The following is a 22,904-nucleotide window of genomic DNA, read 5'->3' on the forward strand; positions in this document are numbered from 1 at the left end:
AATGAAGATCTTACCTATCTCATCAGGCACTTCATTTAAGAGTTGTCTTCTCCCTTCCTTTCACTTATTTCTCTCTCCTTTAAAAAGCCTTCTATCCCTATCCCAACCTAATAATGACCTTAGAGAGTGGAGGGCATCACTCTCAAATGCTCTACGCTGGGCAGAGAACTCTAAATGTCAACTGTTATCTGGAAATTTGCCCACTATTTTGCCAAAAGTCTGCTGCCCTGTTTTCATGGACATTTCCAGCTTCTCACCATGTGTGGAACCAGTTGGGAGCAAGCTTTAAAGACAAACCAACCAACCAGCCCAAACACCTATCTCCCAATAGACCACCAGGCTCTCACATGACTACTGCCACCAGTCTTCAAGCAAAAGGAAGACAACTAGTCTGGTAACTAGGTACTTAAGGAGGTTGAGAGTGATGGGAAGCATTGGAGAAAGGTATGATGGCCTCCTAACACTATTATGTTTCAGACCTAGAGAGGAACTTGCTCTAGCAAGCTGCCAGTAACAGATAAGCAAAAGCAGCACTGCTGTCTGGGCAGCAAGAATTCAATACTGCACATCACTGCTCGATTATGATGGATGGGGAGTTGGAGATTCTGCATTATGGAGCAAAACTGTTTTTTTTTTTGAAAATTACTTTCTCCCCATCTTATACAGAAAGGTGGCTAAGTACAGGATGATATGGGGTTCCAGTCTCACCCTGCTTCTCTTTAACACTCTTCCCACATTTATTCCACACACTTACAGCATTATCTGAAAACTGCAAGCCCTGATTTGGCTCCTTGAGCAATATCCTGCCACACTTTCACTACTGCTGTTGTGTATACAACTAACTACTGAAACAGTCAGGCCCAAAGGAGTGACTGGTATAGCAGGATATTGGCTTGACAGAGGATCATTCTAATCACGGTCATGCTAACAAAAATAAAATAAAGTAAAATAAAGACTGCTGGTACGTTTGGGTTTTTGTGGTGGCAGGGTTTGGAGGAAGACTGCTCAGGGGGCTCCAGGAAGCATGTTTCAGAACTACTTGATCCTTGTCAGTTCAGGAAAGATCCATCCGAGTCTTTTCATTCCTCCTTACAGCCCTGTTGGTGGATATGAAGCCACCAGCCCATTCACCATCCACAAAATTCTAGACAAGAGATGCAGTTGTGAACTCAGGGGAATTCCCGAGGTAGTTTTCAAACAAGATTTTAAGTATGGCCGCCCCAAAGCATAATGATCAGGATGACAATGGCCATTAAAATATCAAAGACTGACTGAATTTGAGGGCATTTGTCATTGCCTGAGGGCTAGTTCTGAAGCTGAAAGTATATACACAACTCTCCTGACTTGCCATTTTGTTCATAAAGGATACAACATCTTGGGGTCTGTAGCATCATCCACATCCCCACAATAACTCTCTCTGCCCATACCCCCCCAAATTCTACGGCTCTGCCTGTAGCCCTCTCCATTTCACACAAGAGCACCCCAGACATGCAGGGCAGTGAAGGGTTAATTTAATTAGTTCTGTGTGTGCTCAAAGAATTAGAAGCAACTTCATTTAATTATTAAGTAGCCAATCAGGTAATCTCTGTATCTGATTAGCAGGCTAATGAAATAATGTCTTCCAGTTCAAAGCTGTCATTCCAATCAAGAGACGGCCCTTCAGCTAGAAGGAAAAGCTGGCAGGGTTTCCATGGACTCATGCTTTGGATTTTGGAGAGGAGCAGGGAAAGGAATCCTTTTCCAACCCCCTATTCAAATCTCTTGGCCTTTCCTGCCTTTCTACAGAGTGGTTCAGCTTCCCTTTCCAGAAAGGCAAGTATGTTCATTCCAAACAGGCCTCCCTTACACGCAGAGAAAGCCTCCAGTACCACCACAGCATGCTCGCTTCCCCACACCTCCACAGCAAAGTCCGGCAACACTCATGCAGATCTGGAATCAGCAATGGTCTAGAAGCAGAGCTCCGACTGCATAAGAGAGTTTCTATACTGCCTAGGCACTGCCAGTGGAGAGATCTGCTAAGTATGTGGGGCATGACTCTGCTATAGTCCACATGGGAAAAGAGTCACACAGCAAAGCCATTAGAGCACTAAGAGGAAGCCAGAAAATCTCCTCCCTCCCCCACCCTACTCTGCTCCGATGTCACATGCAGTTATTTCCAGCCTGGGGGAAAGTGCAAGGCGGCAGCTGTCACACCGAGGCAAGGACTTGCCCCTTTTAAACAGGGATTTCAGAACTAAATGACCCATTACAATTAACACAGCTGCAAGAACTGGGACACTTCCACACAGCGTGATGGAGGGTTTGGGGGTGGGGAGGAAGGAGAAAAGAGAGTTAGGATCACTGCTCCAAGCCCTGTCTATCCCAGTTCAGAAGTTCTGAAGCATTAGCTCAGGGGCTTTCCTCCTTCTAAAATTGCTGCTATTCGGCATTCTCTTATACACTTACTTTCCGACACCAGCAGCCCTAACAGCATAAGCACCCAGCACTGACCCAAGGTTAGTGACGCAGTTCAAGCTCACCTTCTGGATGGCCCTCTGTTGACACAAGCATCCAGTTTAGAAATTCCAGCTCCCAGAATGATATATTGTTTACAGCTAGAGAGTCAGCTTTCTGCGTGAAACCTCCGTATCATCACGTTTTACTCATCCCATCCCTGAGCACATTACTTAGACAAAATCTAGCACGGGGAGGATGTACATCCTCTTTCCTCTCCACTGCCTACAGTCTTTCCGGATGAAATGGACAGGCTAGATCAAGAAATCCAGGCATGGGGAACAGAAACGTGTCTATTCAATCAGCAACTTCATAAAAGCATTTCTCCTGATTGGCTAGCAGGCTTATCCAATACACCTGTGAAGCATGTCACCTAACAATTCAAGGCGCAACTTTTCAGAGGAAAAAATACATTTTATAATTATGCTTAGCAGTACACTCCTGCATACTCAAGAGTCACAGGGCATAGTAGTCCCTGTTAAGCTATAATTATAAAGTGTAGTTTTTCTTCTGAGAAGTAACTATAAATGGCATATGGAGGTCCATGTTTGTCTTTAAGATTTCAGATGAAATCTCATCAGTTTACAAATAGAACTGGAAAGAGGCTTCTCCTAACTGCAAGCCATGAGATCTGAAAGTCAAGTTGGGTTCTTTCTGGCTTGTACATCACTAGTGCAACAGATTCTATAACTGAAATTTATTTTGTGAACAACAAGCTGGAAAAGAACCCAGTTCACTCTCCCCTAGCTATCCTGGGTCTCAAGGTCTAAGAAAGAGGTAACATAACTTATACTGCATTTGTCACTACAGTCAGCAAATATTTTGAACACACACAGGGGAGCAAAGAGATTGACAAAGAAAATGTCGTTGTTACAGTCATATTTCTGGCCACACGAAGCAAGCTCTGCCAGCCTATTAATTCAAGACATTTCTGAAGAAGTGTACAACCAAGTCATGACTAATACCAGGCGAGCGCGGTTTCAACATTTGTTAACTAAGCAGCATAAGGATACAATCCAGCCAGATTTAAACACAAGCAAAGCAGGTAGCAGGCCACCTGGGGACCAACATTTCAAAGCTCTGCAATGCACATTCAGATCCCTCCCCCCAGTAGTGGAACCAGATCAGGGAGGCAAATCGCAACCTGATCTCCACATCCAGTAGTTTGCATCTACCTGCACAAATTCTAAGGCCAGCCACAGATACAGTAGTAAAAAGCTCTCCACCACTCAGAAACAGGAGAGGACAGACACCCACCAATCCATGCTCCAAAAGGGGCACCTCCCCCCCCAATATAAGGCCACTATTTCAGAGCAACCATTAACAGAAGTTTCACAAAATGAGTGTAAGTCTGGGCATCTGGCAATCTTGATACCTACCCCAACCAGTCGGTTCACCTGAGGAGACCCTCTGCTCCCTCCCAAGTACACACTGCCCCTGCAGGACATCATACATCCAGTTGGAATCTGCTCCGTTCTCACCCTCCTCAAAGAGCAGCTCCATCACAGAACAGCATAAATGTAGAGCACCAGCTGCAGTCAATCACAATGGAGAGTTGTGTTTGGTTTCTCTACAACTTTTTCCCAAACACTATTTCCAGTCTAAGAACATTCTGCAATACCCTGTTTTGAAAAAGAAAAAAGTCCAGTGGTTGGTGCTCTGAGGCATTATAGGTCTTCCTATTACCGAACGCTTTCACTCTGGCCCGCTATATCTGGTTGAGATCCCACAAATCATGGAAAGATAATCCATTGCAGTACTAATGCACTATTGCAGCTGTCCATGGAGAAAATCCCCTTTCAACCAAGAAACCCTCAAGCTCTTTGATCCTCTCCAACACACAATTATCTTAAAGGCAAAATGGTCCCCTATGCCCTAGCACTATGTACTGGGCTGAAAGAAAAGAAGGCAAAGAATGCTATACCAGGTTTATTCTACATGGCTGCTCTGTCCTACAAGGCAATGCAATTCACAGACTTTCAGCGGCGACATGAAGCCTTGATGTTAGGTACCTGGACTCAGTTTGATCACAGCCTCCAAGGCCATTCAGAAGGCACAACAGTTGAGGGGAGTTATCTCAACAGGACAACTCAGACTACTGAAATTGCTGATTTTTTTTTTGAAACCGAGTTTACTTTTCACCATTTATGTTTGATCTGTGCAATGCTGCCATCTTAGACAGTTGAAATTAAACCAGTCAATTTCACTTTGTGTTTGGGGTCAGGACTGGAGGGGAAGGTTTAAAGGGGACCTTTACAAGAGTATGTCCTGATTAGTAAAAGTTCTTTATAAAATATGTTTAGGGGCTTTTCTTCCCCTGTTTAGATTAAGAAGAGTGTTTTAGATGTGCCTGTGCTTCCCACTGACTGTGCTCAAGCTCACCACTCCTCTCCCCCCCTCCCTGCGCACACATTCGCATACCTAGTCTCTTGCTACCGGTTCAGTTTCAATTCTCCTGCTGCTGCATTTTCTGTGAAACACCCTTTTGCAGGACATGCACTAATAGCATATAATCAGTTTCAGGGTGTTAAGTACTTTCAAACAGCCAATATACTAACTGGAAAAAAACCCAAACAAAAAACAAAAGTTGTTTCTAATCTCTTCTAGCTATAGTAAATTTAGGGGTTACCCAAAACAATACTAAGTCCAAAATTCTCAGATGGAAATGCAGTTTTCAAGTTTACTGTAAATACCTTTAGTATAGCACTCCCTGATTTTATTTTTGGAAGTGTCATTAAGCAATTTACATTTTGGGCCCAAAACTGGTTGATGATGCACATATTAAATAACCTCAGCAAGGATTTTTATGTAGCTTGAACCTTTTCAGCATACAAGAAGAGGATGCTATGTTATTTATCCTTCTCCAACTCCCTTCCCGCATTCTAATAATTGACTAGCTCCATTTAGGATTCAAGCACTTAGGCTCTTAAGCTTAATTTTCACCTCCCCCTCCCTCCCGGCAAAAGACCTGTGTGGTTTGACTCATGGATAAGTAAAATCTGTACCCTGTGCTCCTGAGTGCACATGGCTCACCTGTGCAGAAAACACTTTTTTTTTTTTTTTTTTTTAAACAGATGCTCCCTGTTTTGGTTTTGTTATTCCTCCTCTGCTGCTCCTAGTGTGGGCATAATACTAACTGGAGGAGGAGCCATAACACGAACTGTTCCACCAACGAGCAGATAAATGCAGGCAAAGACCATCAAATCTTAAGGCTCCTAATATATCATGAATCCCAGCATCAAGAGCACGGGCACACAGCTGACGTTAAAGTGCTGCCGTGGCAGTGCTTTAACGTGGCTGCATAGTCGCGGCTCCAGCACTGGGAGAGAGCTCTCCCAGCGCTGTAAAACACCACCTCCGCGAGGGGAGTAGCTCCCAGCGCTGGTGCACTGTCTACACTGCCACTTACAGAGCTGAAACTTGCATCACTCGGAGGGGAGGGGAGGCTGTTTTTTCATACCCCTGAGCGAAGAAAGTTTCAGTGCTGTAAGTCGCAGTGTAGACAAGTCCTAAGTTGTACAGTGCCCCAGATACTGCATGAGGCCTTGTCTATACTAAACAGTGCACCAACTGATTTTAAAAACATCAGTAAATTACTGACTTAAGTCAAACTAGTTTAACCCTTGCTTATATTGATTAGGTCTACACTGGCAGAGTTACAGCACCGCTCCGAGAGCACTGAAGGGAAACCGCGGTTGTATGTACACACTGTCAGCTGCCTGCGCAATAGCGTGCTCACACTTGTGGCACTTGCAGCAGCATTCAGAGTGATGCACTCTGGGCAGCTATCCCACAGAGCACCTCTTCCTCTTCTGCCGCTAAGAGCTGTGGGAAGGCAGAAGGGGTCGTGGGGCATCCTGGGTCCTGTCCTAATGCCCCGTGATGCATTGCTTCATATCCCAGCAATCCCTGTGCTTCCGTCTGCATTTGGCGCCATCTTTCAGCAGTTTGTGTACTGCGCGCTCTGCCTCTTCAGTCTGCAGGAATGGATCCCGCTCTGTTGACCAATATGCTGCTTGATCTCACTAACACGTCATGAGTCGCAGTGGAGTTATTCCTTAAACTACAAAGGCAAGAGCAGTTCAACATTGATCTCATCACACATAGTAGGTACGACATGAGATTGCTTGCAGCATTCACCAAAGTGCTGACCACAGTGAAACACTGCTTTTGGGCTCGGGAAACAAGCACTGAGTGGTGGGATCACATCATTATGCACATCTGGGATGACAAGCAGTGGCTGCAAAACTTTCAGATGAGGAAAGCCACATTCATGGGACTGTGTGATGAGCTCGTCCCAGCCCTGCAGCGCAAGGACACAAGAATGAGAGCTGCCCTGCCACTGGAGAAGCACATGGCAATTGTAGTGGGGAAGCTGGCTACTCCAGCCTGCTACCGATTAGTCGCTAAGCTGTTCGGAGTGGGAAAGTCGACCACTGGACTCGTGTTGACGGAAGTGTGGAAGGCCATTAACCACATCCTGCTCCGAAAGACCATGACTCTGGACAACGTGTGTGACGTTGTGGATGGCTTTGCACAAATGGGCTTCCCTAACTGCAGATGGGCGATAGATAGCACGCATGTTCCAATTCTGGCACCAGACCACCTAGCCACCGAGTACATTAATCGGAAGGGGTATTTATCAATGATTCTCCAGGCGCTTGTGGATCACTGTGGGCATTTCACGGACATTAATGCAGGCTGGTCTGAAAAGGTGCATGACGCACGCATCTTTTGGAACACTGGCCTGTTCAGGAAGCTGCAAGCAGGGACCTTTATTCCCTGATCAGAAGATCACTGTAGGGGAAGTCAAAATGCCCGTTGTGATCCTGGGAGACCCACCTACCCGTTAATGCCGTGGCTTATGAAGCCATACATGGGGCACCTTGACAACAGCAAGGAGAGGTTCAACAACAGGCTGAGCAAGTGCAGAATGACTGTTGAGTGTGCTTCTGGCCGTTTAAAGGCCCGCTGGTGCTGCCTATATGGGAAGCTGGACCTGGCCAATGACAATATTCCTATGCTTATTGCTTATAAGGACGCAGCACGGGGCCATAAGGATCAGGGATGTTTTGAGGCAGCAATTTGAAGCTGAAAGCCGCTAATATTTGTTGCTATGCTCAGGAGTGCAGTGCTTGTAATGCTAGAAGATGATTATGATTGTGATTGGTGCAGATGATGCACTGTGAAGGTTTAAGAAAATTGCTGTTGCTTTGCAGTGCTAGGTTTGCTTTCAATTAATGGAATAAAGATTGCTTTCAAACCAAAACAATTACTTTATTAAAAAACAACAACCGGAGGAGAGAGACAAACAAAAAAACACATCAGCACTGAGGGGAATGGGGGAAGTGAGGGTTCCAGGAGGAGGTGGGGTCCCGGGACAGTTAAAGATTTGTGTATGTCCAGGTATCATATGCAACCTTCTCCTTTGAAGTACAGTGCAGCGGGTACTGTACTTCAGCAGGGCCAAACTGCAGAGGGACGGGTGTTGAGTGCAGTGGGTACTGCGAATCTGCAGTGCTGGAGTGTGCCGGGGAGGAGTGGAATGCAGTGGGTACAGACTGGAGCCAGGAGGTTGATAAGAGTGTGTTGGTGGTATCTGGGTGTATGGGAGAGAGTTTTGTGACAGTGGCTGCAGGGGAGGGTGAGAACGGAGCTGCTCAGTTTGCAGTGCTAGTAGTGCCTGGAGCGTGTCCGCTTGGTGCTCCATAACGTTTAAGAGCCGGTCCGTGACTTCATTCTGGCGCGCCGCGTTCTCCTTTTGATCCCTCTTCTCGCTGTCCCGCTACTCCTTCAGTTCTTGTTTTTCAGCCATGGAGTGCATCATGACATCGCCCAGAAAGTCCTCTTTAGTTCTTCATGGCCACTTTCTAATTCTGTGCAGCCATTCAGCTGGCAATAACAAAGAGGGAGCTGGGCTCCCAAGGTCATATCTGTGAAGCCAAAATGCAACATTTTACAGAAGCAGAATTGTTTGCAATACACAGACCACTGATCCAGTGATTTAAAACACAGCCACTATTCACATACCTGTCACTAACTGGCTGACCCCAGGCAAGCACACATGAGCCACAAGACCCCCAAAATGGTAACTGCAGGGGAAGGGGAAATCAGTGTTCCAGGACCATACTGTACACTGGGCATATGTCTCTTGGGGAGAGCCATCACTGTGGGCGTGGGGGGCTATAATTAATATTGTCCCCACATTTTCCAGAGGCTGCGTTCATTATGGAAGATACCTCACAGCTGAGGGTGAGCAGGGAATCAAGGGAGGGTCTTCTCCAAGACTGCGGCTTCTGCCCTGGCCCTTATGCGGCCCGCCTGTGTGCAGCAATGGTCCATCCCCGTCCCCCACCCCACCAGTGACAGCAGAATGGCACAGGAAAGTTACCATTAATGGAGCAAGAAAGAAAGCAGCTCTGCCAAAGAACCTACAGCAATGGATTGCCCAGTATCTCCATGAGAGTTTCCTGGAGATCTCTGAGGCAGATTCCCGTGAAGTGAGGGAGTCAATCAACACCCCGTTCCACCACTCAGACTAGGCTTGTGGTGGCATGTGCATCATACAGACACAAGCCTGCTTTCTGCAACCCTCCGGCCCCAACAACTCACTTCAGCAATTCCCAAAATCAAAGCCACTTACCAGAGGCCTCCTCTCCTGTTTGCGCTTCACCAAGCTCTGACAGCTGTGACTGGCTAGAGCTCCTGGCTGCATGCATCTCTGACCTCCGAGTCATCCTCTGCCTCTGGGTCCCCCTCCCCCTCCACATCCTCATCCAAGATTTCCTCCTCCTGGCTTGGTCCCCTCTCGACTGACCACTGAAGTATCCATAGCGGCCTTCGCAGTGGAGGTGGGGTCACCACCAACTATCGCGTTCAGCTCTTTGTAGAACCGGCAGCTCGTGGGTGCCCCGGAGCGGCGGTTTGCCTCTCGCGCCTCGTGGTAGGTGTTCCGCAGCTCCTTCACTTTCACCCTGCCCTGCAGTGTGTCCCGGTCATGGCCCCTTTCTGTCATGCATCATGAAATCTGTCCATAGGTATCATAATTCCTATGGCTGGAGCGTAGCTGGGACTGGACAGCCTCCTCTCCCCCAATGCTGATGAGGTCCAGCAGCTTGGCATTGCTTCAAGCGGGGGATCGCCTGGTGCGTGGAGCAGACATCATCAACTGGAAAGATGCGCTGAGACCACTGCACGCATCACCGAGCAAACAGGAAGGGGACTTTCAAAATTCCCAAGGAATGTAAGGGATGGGGCTCACAGTTGGTCACCTGAGGGCAGGGCCAGAGATGCAATGACCACAGAGGCGAGAACAGGCATTGTGGGACACCTCCTGGAGGCCAATCACAGCCCTGTAATCAACCAGGGTGTCTACACTGGATTGTAGCTCCGGCGCAGGGTGTCTACACAGCATTGGAGCCCCGGCGCAGAAAGCTGTACCCTCTCGTTGGGGTGGTATTTTTACAGCGCTCCAATGGTGCAGGTTCTGCGCGCTAAGTGGCTTGGAAGTGTTTACACCTTGGGAGTTACAGCACAGAAAGCTGCTTTACTGCACAGAAACTTGCCAGAGTAGACAAGGTCTAACAGAGATTTGCACGGATTAACTGGCTTGATTTTTAATGGATCTAGTTAAACTACTGCTCTTTTCTAGAATAGACACGGTCTAAGAGACATTACCACCCTCATATTTCAACTCTCCCTGCAGTAACCTTTAAAACCAAATGTGTTAATTTTATGTACCAGGACCAACCTCTTCAGCCAGCTTCAGCATTCCAATTCTTGTTGCTATTTCACAGCTATATTTACAGTGGAAAGCCACATTTTAGCTAAGAGTTTACAAAGTAAAAAACGTTCATAAAGAAATACAACCTCCTTTAAAAGGACAAGCTTCTCAGGGTCAGTTTGCAGTGACAATCACAAAGTAAAGTCCTTGGGTGTAGTTTGTGTGGTGCCCAATCTTCAAAGGAGAAAAAAGCAAAACAAGCATGAAACCAAAAGGGAAAATTTGTGTTCCAGCAACTTTGGCAACAAACAAAATGCCCTAAAATCCATTTTCCTTATCAAGTGTTTTATCTGTTTATTTAAACAAAGGACTGCAGAGCACTTCTAATTACAGGAATGTCCCACCTAAGAGAATCTGCTAACACAGCCTTCCAAGGAACCAAGAGAAAAGGAGGACACAATAGAAAGGAGACTTGCTAAAGGGAATAGATCTGTTAAATTAACACATTTTCTGTCAACCAAATCAGCTGCCCCTAGTGCTATTGTTGCTGAAACAATGGAGACCCCAGGAATGGGCACCCATTAAAAAGAACAAGCCCGCTGAAAGGATACACTCTCTGAGGCAGAGAGCTTGTGCTTAAAAGAATTCGCTACTGTAAGGAAGGAGGAATCACTAGGCTGCATTGTTCTCACAATCACAGCAGATGCTGGTGCTTATAGTGACAAGGGAAAAATTAATTTTCATAAACATCTGCAATAAGCTTAAAAGCAAAAAACCTTTAATTTGGTTACTTTTAACTCCTTGATAGTCGTCATTTCCCTCTAGCCCTTTTATTGAGGAAGTTTTTCTTCAAATACTCTATGAAAGCATCCATAGACATTATAAACGTTAATTCTTCACCCATCAAGCAGGCACTTAACAGATGCCAGGGGCAGAATGGCACAGCAATATACAGTGCTATGCAGGGTGAGAAAAATCCCAGAGATCTACACATAACTTTGCACCACTTTAAAGATATTCTTTTATTATTATTTTAAAGTGGTGTAGTTACACAGGTGCCAACTACAGTGTGCACATTCAAACCACTGCAAACCTGGCTTGTTAATTAATGTAATCAGTTTTAAACCAATATACATCGCACGGGTTTGCACCAGTTTAACCAAACTGGTTTAAGCAAGCTGGTGCAAGTTTGTGTATAGAAAAACCCTCACAGGTGCAAGCAAACTGGTATGTTTGAACTGTTACGCACAGAGCTTTAACCTAACTTGGCTTTTAAACAGATTCAGGTTAAACTGGTGTAGTTTGTATGTGCAGACAACCCCTTAAAGCCATGCTCAGGGCATGTCTACACTAAAAACTTACGTCTACATAAGTTAAGTCGACATACAGCCACCACAGTAATTATTGCGGTTTTTCATGTCCACACTACCCTCTTTATGTCAGTGGCACACGTCCTCACTAGGAGCACTTCCACATCTGACTTAAGAGGCGCAGTATGGGGGCTGAGAGCCCAGGCTCTCAGCTACGGGTGGAGCTCCCCACTGGGAGCCCAGCAGCCACCCAGGCTCCCCACTCCAAGCTGAGATGTCACCCAGGTTCCCCTCTGCCTGCGGGGAGTCAGGAGCACAGGGGGGGCAGCTGGGCTCTAGCTGGAGCCCCCCACATGCCTCAGGGTGACAGGCTGAGCTCTGAGCCCCATGGAGTTTATGTTAGGGAGCCTACCAGTCTGTTTTGTCAATTTCACAGCTCCCACAACCAACAGCCATGTAAGTAACACAGTGTCTACAGGGATACTGCATTGCCCTAACTACACTAACATAAGCCCTACGCCTCTTGTGGAAGTGGAGTTACTATGTTGGTGTATTAGGGCGCTTAGATTGGCAGGAGCACGGCTGTAATGTAGACCAGGCCTCAGTCTCTTGTCCCCAGATTTACAGCAACCCTGATTTGCAGATTAAGAGGAGCCATAGCAAATTCTATTGAGTGTCCTGGACAGTAAAAAGAAGGAACTATGACAGGAGTAAGATGGGATTAGAAGGGTAAAAGGGTAACCAAACAAGATAGTTCAAATCTCCATCTTCATCTTTCTCAACCTCTTAATTTTACACCTCACCATTCCTGAAATCATGCCCTCCCGTTGGCTTTCCTGGGTCTGTGCTCTTCTGGTTCTACTACCTCTGAGCGTTCCTTCAGTGTCTCCTCTTCCTCTTCTCTCCATCTTTTGAGAACATCCCATATGGCTCCACAACTCCTCCAGCACCCTCTCTCTGTAGGGCCTTTTCTACACTTAAGAATTTTAGAAAAAAATTCCTGCCATGACTAACACTAGTATAGCTGTACCAGTGCACCTGTGGGAGCCCCAGGAATACAGCTCAAGCTGTATCAGAAGCCTTGTCTACACTAGGGTTACCACCGATCATAATGTTCCTTCTGAAATTCCCTAGGATACCCACAGCCTAGGCGACCTTGGTATACAGAGCTTCAGCTACCATCTCATAATTCTACCTCAACTCCTGACCTGTATCCCTCAATCTGATCCTGAAATTCCAGTTCCCTCTGTGACATTTCCTCCTGGATGTCTTGCCATCAATTTAACTGTCACTTGATCAAAATGGAACTCCTCGTTTTCCCTCCCAAAACCCCTTCACTCTCCCTATCTTAGTCACTGCTGAGAACATCCTCCTTCCTGTCACTCATATCCATGACCTGGGCATCATCTGACACCTCCCTCTCTCTAGACCTGTACATCCAGATTGCATCCATTTCTTACTATATCGTTTTCCATAATATTTATAAGATCTGTCCACACCACTAAAGTTCTTGTTGAGGCCCTCATAATCTCCCATCTTGACCACTGCAACCTTCTTTCTCTAGTCTTTCTGTCATACACCTGGGGTCCATTCAAAACACTGATGCTAAAATAATCTTCCTGGCCTGTTGTTCTGATAATGCGTCACCCCCACCCTTTCCTTCTTCAAGTTCCTCTCTTTTCCAGTGCATCAAAAAACAAGGTCTTAGTCCAGAGGTGTCAAACACCTAGGCTGCTTGATGTATTTTTATGACTGGCATGGTATATTGAGATTATGCAGAATTCAAGCATTTGTTTAAAAAAAGTTTCTAGCTCCCACGGCTGTGAAAATGTGAACCAAATCTGTTCCAGTCTGCAGACAATTCGAAACGATAACTGAGAAATGAACTCCCATGTCCCGAAACCTACAAGAAAGGAAATGTACGGGATGAAACAAACAGGTAGGGGGTGCCCTGTTTAGGAAAAAAGATAAAGGATTGTTCTCGTGTATCTTGGAGTGTGAAGAAACACATGGAATCCTTCCCCCAGGAGGCAAATGGACAGCATGCTTGATCATGAAAGGGGGGGTCACAGCCACCCTTGCTGTAAAGCGCTGCAAGGATTTTGGGTGAGCAATACTCTATAAGACATGAGAGTATCTTGTAAGTTAAGTCTAGGCTTTAGAATGTGTTTTATCATTTTATTTTATATGTAACCACTTGTTTCCAATATTTCAACTTGCTACTTACTCCTTGAAGCTCTAAATAAACTTAGATATGTTTATAGTGAAATCAAACACAATGGCTGTGTGTTAAGCACAGTGGTGATCTGAGGTAGACCTGGTAAGCTGGGGTGCATTGTTTCTTCAGAAACAGTGAATCTGTGAATACTGTGAGAGTCCAGTGGACCAAGGGTTGAACACTCCAGGGAGAAGCTCAGAGGGCTCAAAGGTTGGGGTGGGCCAGTCGCTAATCTGTAGAGTGACAGTAGGGCCTGCAAGACCTGGTGGGGAGTGCTTGTGTTGGCCATGGCCAGTGGTGCTGGGGAGCTGACCCATGGCAGAGACAAATAAGGCTTCCTCACAGGAAGGGCAGGTGACAGTGAGGAGCCTCACAACCCTTGATACCCCCAGGACGTGTCACACTGCCATTTTAAGTGTTAATTATTTCGCTTCTGACCATTTAGCAAACAGAAAAAAGCAGGTTGTGGAAGTGAAGTCCAAGAAGGTGGGAACTGGTGCAGGAGAGGAAATATAAAGAGAAAAGACACAAAGAGAGAGGAAGAGAAACAGACAGCAGAAATTGCTCCAGCCCTAAAGCATAGTTTCCCCACTAAGTTATAGTGAAAATCACGTGCTGGATAAATGATTGATAACTAAAAGCCTAGCTCCTACAAAAACATCATATTCCCCCCTTGATGTTTGTGCAAACCACGGATGTCAGCGAGAGTTCTACTGCGGAACAACAGCAGCATGTAGTCCCAATGTTATATATGCCAGCCCAAAGATCATAATTAAACACAGATTATGGATTTCTCCACAGAATAAATTAGACGCTTTGGCTAGACCTTATCTTTGAGGCGCTTCACAGCTTATTCACACCCTACATATTCGTTCTGTATCTTAGCCCACTGCACACCACCTCCTCTCCACAACCAACAATGCTAGCCTCTATCAGCAATTGTTTGCTTCTCCCGGATGCACCTCCATGTCCCTCACGCATGGAACAATCTCCCTGAACTAGTCTGTAAAGCTACCATTCAGTCTACTTTCAAAAGACGTCAAGGTCCTGTTCAACCTAGGATGCCTATAGAAAAATACTAACTGATAATGGACAGGCAAATGGCTAGTAAACTTCCTATTTATTTACATCTAGTTTAAAATATTTAACCAACTCAACCATATTTAGCTATAAACATAGCTGGTCTTTGTATATGTACACCCTTATTACTGTTTTCTGCCCAGTTTGTACTGAGTGATTGTTACACCTACTTGTTGCATTTGCCTTAAGCTGTAAGCTCTTCCAGGCAGGGACCATCTTCCCCTCTGCCCAATGTCTAGCACAACAGGACCTCAATATGTTTTCTAGATGCTACTGTAATACAAATAATAAATAACAATGGGGTGGTGACCCAAAGGAATAGCAGCAGAGGGGTGAGGTTTTAACAATATAATATTGGAGTGTATCGTTTACATAATTATCTCAATACATAACAGTTAAAGCACTGGAAAAGTTATTAAAAGAAAATGTTGCTGGCTACAAAGAAAGTCCCCCAGACTCCCAAACACTCACAGCAAGCTGGACCTAAACGACAGCAAGACCACAAGTTTCGGTGATACTTTGTTTCAGCAGGAAGGAAATTTTTAGGATGCTTAATTTCCATGTACCTTAACTTTTTGTATCAACTCAACTACATCCCAGAAGTTGATAGCAAGGGACGCTAGAAGTTCTGAAAAGTTGGAGATTTTGATACCCAAGAAAACATGAGAGGCCGTTGAGATGAGACAAATGCTGCTAAAATGTTACACAGTGAACTGTTGATATTTAAAAGTGCTGTCTTTAGGTTTCAGAGTAAACAATCCAAAAAGATGAATGCAGCCATTCAAACATTTCATGATATCATTTAATACTGATGGCAGAGTCAGGACAATAAACTCTGCACCGGTTTAATATTCTGTTCTTTTTTTAAAGATATTCTCGACAACCTTGGCATACGGCTATCAGTTATCTATTTTAAATGTAACCTTAGGTTCCAAAGCACTATTCTGGGGCAAGAAAGATACCACAGTAAATTCTATGGCTGTAACATCATGGATCACAAAGGACCCTGGTTACAGAAAATGAGGAGAACCCTAAAGGCATGGTAATGAGTCCTGATGTGGGCAACTATCATTTTAATGTTGACCTGTCCACAAAAGTGAATTTAGAAGTAGTGCTTTGATAGGCCAATGGAGGTCACAAAATTCTGACTCTGATGCTTTGTCTTAACTAGGAAAAAAAGATATATTTTTAACAAGTGATAAATAGCTCAGTGGTTTGAGCTTTGGCTTACTAAGCCTGGGGTTGTGAGTTCAATCCTTGAGGGGGCCATTGAGGCATATGGGGCAAAAATTGGGGATTGGTCCTGCTTCAAGCAGGGGGTTGGACTAGATGACCTCCTGAGGTCCCTTCCAACCCTAACCTTCTATGATTCTATCTTGGTGTAGTTTTAAACACATGGGAGGAAATGGGAGTAGCATGAAATAGATAAAGAGCAACGGGTCAGAAAACTGAACAGATAAGTGTTTAGATAGAGAAGGTAAAAATAGTCTGTTAGAACAGCGGTGCATTTTCTTACAGAGGGAGGGAGAGAAGTAGGTAATAATACAGTCAGTGTGTGAACTACATTGGGAGGCAGGAGGAGAAAAGCATCTTAAAGCAATAGTGAAGTTATCAGAGGCAATTTGCCCAAAGGCAACTTTAAAACCCACAGGAAAAGATTTATATTTCCCATATGCAATGTGGCTTTCCCCTTTTGCAAATCAACTAAGTTAACAATGTTTTGATTACTTTGAAGCACATACTTGAAAGTCACCCCCTTTTGATCCATCAATGCAGAGATTCTTAAATTGTAGTTCATGGCCTCCATGCACTTGCTAAAGGAACCAAAACAGCTGATTGGTGGCATGATTCTGGCTAATTTCCAGTTTCTCAACTACATGAAAATACAGCTGAAAATGTTAAACACAAGTCTTATCTTATTCATAAACAATTGCTGTAGCTGTCATAGGGATATTTCTATATGCAATTACAAATAGAAGGGGTAAATGTCCAAGAGACACACTGTATCGGGATAAGAAAAGGAGTACTTGTGGCACCTTAGAGACTAACCAATTTATTTGAGCATAAGCTTTCGTGAGCTACAGCTCACTTCATCGGATGCATCCAATGAAGTGAGCTGTAGCTCACGAAAGCTTATGCTCAAATAAATTGGTTAGTCTCTAAGGTGCCACAAGTACTCCTTTTCTTTTTGCGAATACAGACTAACACAGCTGCTACTCTGAAACCTGTATCGGGATGTGGACTGCACTATGGCTATGTCTCGACAGTGAAGAAAGAGTTGCTTTATTCATTCATGTTAGCGAATATGATTGCAGAAAGCACCTTTTCTGCATGTCAACACAAAGCCTAGGAAGAAAGTTGAGAACCTCTGCACTAGGGGTTTGTGGTCAGCCCTCTCTCCAAACTAGTATTTGAGGGGAAGAGGGCAAGTTCTCAATGTGCTGCCAATGTTAACAGCAGCAAGAAAACAAAATAATTTGATATTTAAAGGGGAATACAAGTTTGTACATAACAGCTGTTCCTCAAAAACAGTATGTAGTATCCTAATTTTACAAAAGCATGAGCAAAATTCTGCATGAACCCAAACATGTCCCAATGCACACACATGCACTCGCTCATGCCCCACTGAACTTTTGACCTGGTTGTAGCTGAACCCCTCCTGAGTCCACTGCTGTGTGATGCCGTGTAGATTTGAAAAGAGGAGCCCTGTGCCTTGTCAGGCAACTGCATCTGCTGAAGCCAGCATGGGGGCTTGGTGTTCAACACCGCCCTTCCCATAACAATACCCAGAGCCTGGCCTGATGGATGCACTTCTTTATCTGAGCCAACCAGCTTCATAAACCCACTCCCCTTCTCCAGCCTCTCACCACGCAATGGTCCAGGAAAAAGAAAACAAAACATCTGCTTCCCAGGTTTCTGACACGTACAGCTGCTGATGGCAGCCCACATCTGGAAGCTTCACTTTTTTTCAATTCAGTAAGTACAGGGCAAGAGGTTTGCATTTAAAAAGAAAAACAAAAGAGCTCAGATGTATCACTGTACCAAAATCACAGAGAACTTTCCAAGAATTATCAAGCAATCTACACAATAAGGCTACCTTCCTCCCAGCCTTCCCTGTACTCCAATTAAAGAGGAAAAATTGCCTATGTCTGATTTTACTTTTTATTATGATGAATAGACATTAAAAAAAACAGTCAGAAAAAAAAATTTAATGTTAGAAATTCAGATTTTGTCTACTCAAGAAACTCTATGGTGACTAAAAGAAAAGGAGTACTTGTGGCACCTTAGAGACTAACCAATTTATTTGAGCATAAGCTTTCGTGAGCTACAGCTCACTTCATCGGATGCACGTAGCTCACGAAAGCTTATGCTCAAATAAATTGGTTAGTCTCTAAGGTGCCATAAGTACTCCTTTTCTTTTTGCGAATACAGACTAACATGGCTGTTACTCTGAAATCTATGGTGACTGGAGAGCTAGTGAAATCTAACACTGCAAGAGACTGAAAGCCAGCAATTAAGAAAGGAAGGGATTTAAAAAAAACAAAAACAAAAAACAGAATTAGGACTTGTCTACATTTTAACTATGCCACCATAGTTAAAGCTGCAAAACTTTAAGCTGCAAATCTCCCTTTAGTGTAGACAGTTATAAAGATGTTTATACCAGTATAATTTATACTGGTTGGGGAACCAAATTAAGCTATATTGATGTAAAGAACTTTATATTGCATTTAACTGCATCTGCACACAGCCTTTCACTGACATGATCATGTCAACAAAAAAATATACCCATCACTGACATAGGCAGGCCAATAAAACTTTAAGTGTGGACTAACACTTAGTTTCAGATTCTGTTTGCTTGTTTATTTTTTGATAACACCTGTTTATAAACATTAGTGTCCTATGGCCATTTGAAAGAAAGGATCTCTTTGTGGAAAAGTGCACACTAGTGCCCCTTCAATTAAAGTGTAAGACCAAAATATACATCTCAGAGACACTCCTCCACACCCCATAATGTCCTTCAGCAAAACTGAGGGAAAAACAGACTGGATATGCATAATATTTCTAAGGTTAGAAACAAGCACACTCCTGAGAGATGTTGTTAAGCCGGCCTAACCCCCAGTGTAGACAGTTTTACTGCCTCTTGTGGAAGTGCATTAATTACAATGACCGGAGAACCCCTCCTGTTCCTGTAGTGAGTGTTTACACTGAAACGCTACAGTGTGGCAGCTGCAGTCTGACCGCTGCAGCATTTTAATGAAGACATAAGATATTCCTTCCCAATTTATTTCCAGGTGATGTCTGCTTCCCCACCCTAAGCAAGCTCTAGGAACTGATGTGGAGCTCAAATTCACTTTACAGGTAAAGCAAGTCAGATGCTAATTGCCCGCTAAGCTGAAATGCTAGTGAGTTGGCCTTTTTGTCATTGCAAATTTAGGTTCCTTGGAAGACTTCACAAGGCTGGGCCAAAGAGCCTCCCCACCCCACCCCTTTAGTGTTTTGCATCAATGGAGGGGGAGGGGAGTTCCCTTTCCAAAGGAGTTGCATCACTGAGAGACCTTCTCCTCTTTCAAGATTTCACACTGCATAAGGGATTCCCCCTCTTCAGAAATTCACATCCTGCTCAAGGAGTTTTGCCCTTTAAGAATTCACACATCCTGTTGAACCTTAAGCATCTCTGGAAAGGGGCCTTTGGAATTCACATTCATGGGGCAATTAGGGTCTTAAAAAAAAGCTCACCACTGTACTGTTCTCTCAGTTTACTGCCAATATGCTGCCAAGATAGTATTTAGAAGCAAACAGAAAATATTTCTTACTGTGCCAAACTTTGCAGCATTTACCACCCAAAATACAAAATATTTACAAGACACTGCCCACAACCACATGTATATACCTGAAAATATATTTCAATTTAGAAAATAGTGCACTGCAGAGAGACAAGTGCTTGTGGCACTCCATTCAGCTCACTCCAGAAATTATTTGAAAGTTGCACAATTAACATAAATGTTCCCCAATGCATCCATCTACCCTGAACAAGATTTCTCAGCTTTTCAAATCATGAAAACAGGATCATCCACCATTAAGTTAAAACATCCAACATTTCCCACTACGATCCCACCCACCCACCCACGTACCCACCCACCAAAAGAAAAAACTGTCCATGCAGGAAGACTCCTACCAGTTTAGCAGAAGAGGCCAAATACAACTTAAAATTAATAAAGCATACTTTCTTGTGCAACCACATTTCAACAAAACATACCTACCTGTACTGTATTCAATTTATGCTCATTGCTGCCTAACTCCAACCCCATCCATGGTCTTCTTGTGTGTCTACAGCCAAGGGTGACACTAGTCAGTGCAGGTCACTGCAGGACAAGCTCCTCCTATCACAGCCACCATTTTGGGCAGTGACTGGGGAAGGGAACACATTTTATATTCTGCAAAGCACTGTGCAAGTTTCCAACTCTAACACTATATTTTATAATAGTAAACCAGATGATAAAATCCCAGTGCTATGATAATCTGTTATTTGATATATCAGTATTTGAGGGTAGTTGCTGACCCTAAATATCCTGGTTTCTTATGAGATCGCAAGTACTTTCTCTTGATTTCTTTAATATGCCCTTTCCATTCACTTCAGTATTTCTCTTCACTACCATATTGCACCATTGCACTTTTTCACCAAGCAGCTCCACCTTCCCCCAGCCATCTACTCTATATTTTACTCATGCATCCTTCCCACAAAACCCTCAGAAATCATCTTTGCTACTTGGCAAAACCTCTGCTTTTGATGCACACTTTAAAGTTTGAAAAAGCATCAGAGAAACACCAAAGTTGTTACATCTGTTACAAACAGATGGGAAACCCCAGGTTTAATCACATTGGTCTAAGGAGCTTATGATCTTGGGAGTCAGAGCTAGAGGCCCTGGAAGATCTATTGGGGTACACCCTTCGTTCCTCCTTTCTTTTGATCTCCTTATTCTCCACATTTCATGAATTCTGAAACATACACAAATTCACACAATCTATAGTTTAGAATATTAAGGAAGCAAATTGTACTGCACTTCAAACGTTTGTGGGCATTGGACAAAAACAAACAAACAATTTAAAGATTACATCAAAATAACTTAAAACTTAATTTTTAAACAAAAGTAAGAATAGCCATGAAGATAATGGTAAAGAGCTAGCCAAAAAACGTTACTAGAAAACATTAAGAATGGGGGATAAGGAAAACAGAGAAGCAAATGGCTTCTATAACAGAGAATGATTTTTTTTTCTTTCTGTAACTAAAACTGTAGCAACTGACTCGATAGTTTGCAGTGCTATACTCAGACGCTCTGATGGACAAAAATCATCATCACCATTACTTGTTTCAAACCCTTAAGGTGATTTACCGACATTTGGAGTTGTCTCAACATGACACCCTCCAAAACAACACCTCTCCCCACAACAAGCTAAGCCCGTAGGGGCAGCGTGAGACGGGAACAGCTAACACACAACCAGCCTCGGTAGCGCAGACCCTTCTGGCTTGAGTTCAATTGTCACAAAGCCTTGGGGCAGTGGTACCTCCACGCACAGCCGGGGAGAAGCCAAGCCCCCCTCCCCTCCCAGGTCCCTGCAGGCATAATGGTGGCACAACAACAAACTCCAAGCCAGCCGTCCGAGGGGACACCAGCCTCTCTCACAGCGGGGGGGAAGGGAGATTAGGAGGGTCCAGTCCGGATCTTTCGCCTTAGACTGTGTGGGGAGGGGAAGCAGCCTCCCTCCGCAGGGGTCGGTGCTCATGGAGATCAGGCAGCCACATGCCTGGCATCAGTCAGCAGCCCCTGGGGGAGGTGAGCACCCAGGCAGCTCCCGGCTCTAGTCCGCCCCGAAGTTTGTCGCGTGGGGCTGGTTGGGCGGCTCGGGAGCAGACGCGGCTCGGGGTCGGTCTAGAACTGGCCGAAGCGAAGCGGGATCCGGCCCGTGCCCGGGGCTTGGGGGCAGTTCAGATCCGGCTCGAGGCTTGGCATCGCCGGTCTCCCGGGGCTGCGGGGACCGGCTCCAGCCAGACCCTCCTGCGGCAAAGTCTCCGCCAAAGAAATTTCCCCCTGTGCACGGGATGCCCAGCAAGGATCCGGCTTCAACCCCCTGGCACGGAGCAGGGACCAAGCCCGGGCTGCGGGGACTGGGGGGAGGGGGCGGCTTTCCCCAAGGCAGAGGGGCCGCACCCCAAACAACCCCCCCAGCCCGAGAGCAGCCAGCGAGAGACCGCGAGGGAGCTCCCCGCCCAGCCCCCCAGGACCTCGGGCAGCGGCTCCCTCTCCGCCCCGAGACCAGGCGGGGCAGGCAGAGCAGCTGCCCGGGAACATGGGGCTGCGGCGCGGGCAGAGTTCCTACCCCGGGGCAGCCCGGGGGGGCGGAGGTGCGGTCCCGCCGGGTCCCCGCTCCCCTCCGCGGCTCACCTCTATCTCGAAGTCGGGCAGGCGGAAGGCGGTGCGGAAGAGGGAGCAGAAGTGCGCGATGGCCGGGACTTCCCACCAGGAGCGGAGCTCGCCCAGCCCCTCCGGCCCCCCGGTCCCCACCACGCCGCAGCCTCCGTCCTCCTCCGGGCACATCTCCCGCTTCGTCTCCGCGCTCCGCTCAGCAGCAGCAGCCCCCCAGCACCAGCGGCGGCCCCGCGCTGCCCCCTCGCCTGCGCATGGGGCTCCGGGCTGGCGCCTCGGCTCGGGGGTCTCTAGGGCCGGCGGTGGCGCTGCTGCCCCTGCTGCACGGGGGGGTGCTGCTGCTGCTGGCGGCCGCCGCGCGGACCCATCCTCCTCCTCCTCCTCCTCCTCCTCGCGCCGCCGCCGCTGCTGCCCTCTCCATACAATGTAACCATCGCACCGCCGGGGAAACAGATGGGGCCGGGGGGAGGGGAGGGGGCTACGCGGGGGGGAGCAGAGGGGGGAGGGAGGGGCGGGGCCTATGGAATGGGGGGGTGGTGCTTAGAGGGAGAGGGTGGGGCCAGCTGGGGGGGAAGGGGCGGGGCCTGAGTGGGGCGAGGCCGGGGACTGGGAGATAGCGGGGCCGGAGGGGCGCGGTCTGGGGAGTGGACAATGGA

The 22,904-nt window shown here is 46.0% G+C and overlaps 1 protein-coding gene across 3 annotated transcripts in view; it reads right to left on the reverse strand.

Annotated features, from left to right (window-relative positions):
- CECR2 (CECR2 histone acetyl-lysine reader) overlaps positions 1–22,665 on the reverse strand; it is a 139,573-nt gene extending 116,908 nt beyond the window's left edge. The window contains exons 1-2 of one of the 3 annotated variants that reach the window (XM_073320023.1): positions 22,267–22,343; positions 20,086–20,233 (exon numbers count right to left, since the gene is read on the reverse strand). In XM_073320023.1, the coding sequence (XP_073176124.1) occupies positions 20,086–20,133 (48 nt within the window). In that variant the 5' untranslated portion in view covers positions 20,134–20,233; positions 22,267–22,343. Of the gene's footprint in view, positions 1–20,085; positions 20,234–21,388; positions 22,174–22,266 lie in introns of those variants that run through there. The other 2 variants (XM_073320033.1, XM_073320013.1) reach the window with 2 other exon arrangements.
- Between the last annotated feature and the right edge of the window lie 239 nt (positions 22,666–22,904).

Source organism: Lepidochelys kempii, chromosome 1 (genome assembly GCF_965140265.1).
Source record: "Lepidochelys kempii isolate rLepKem1 chromosome 1, rLepKem1.hap2, whole genome shotgun sequence".
Taxonomy (NCBI): Eukaryota; Metazoa; Chordata; order Testudines; family Cheloniidae; genus Lepidochelys; species Lepidochelys kempii.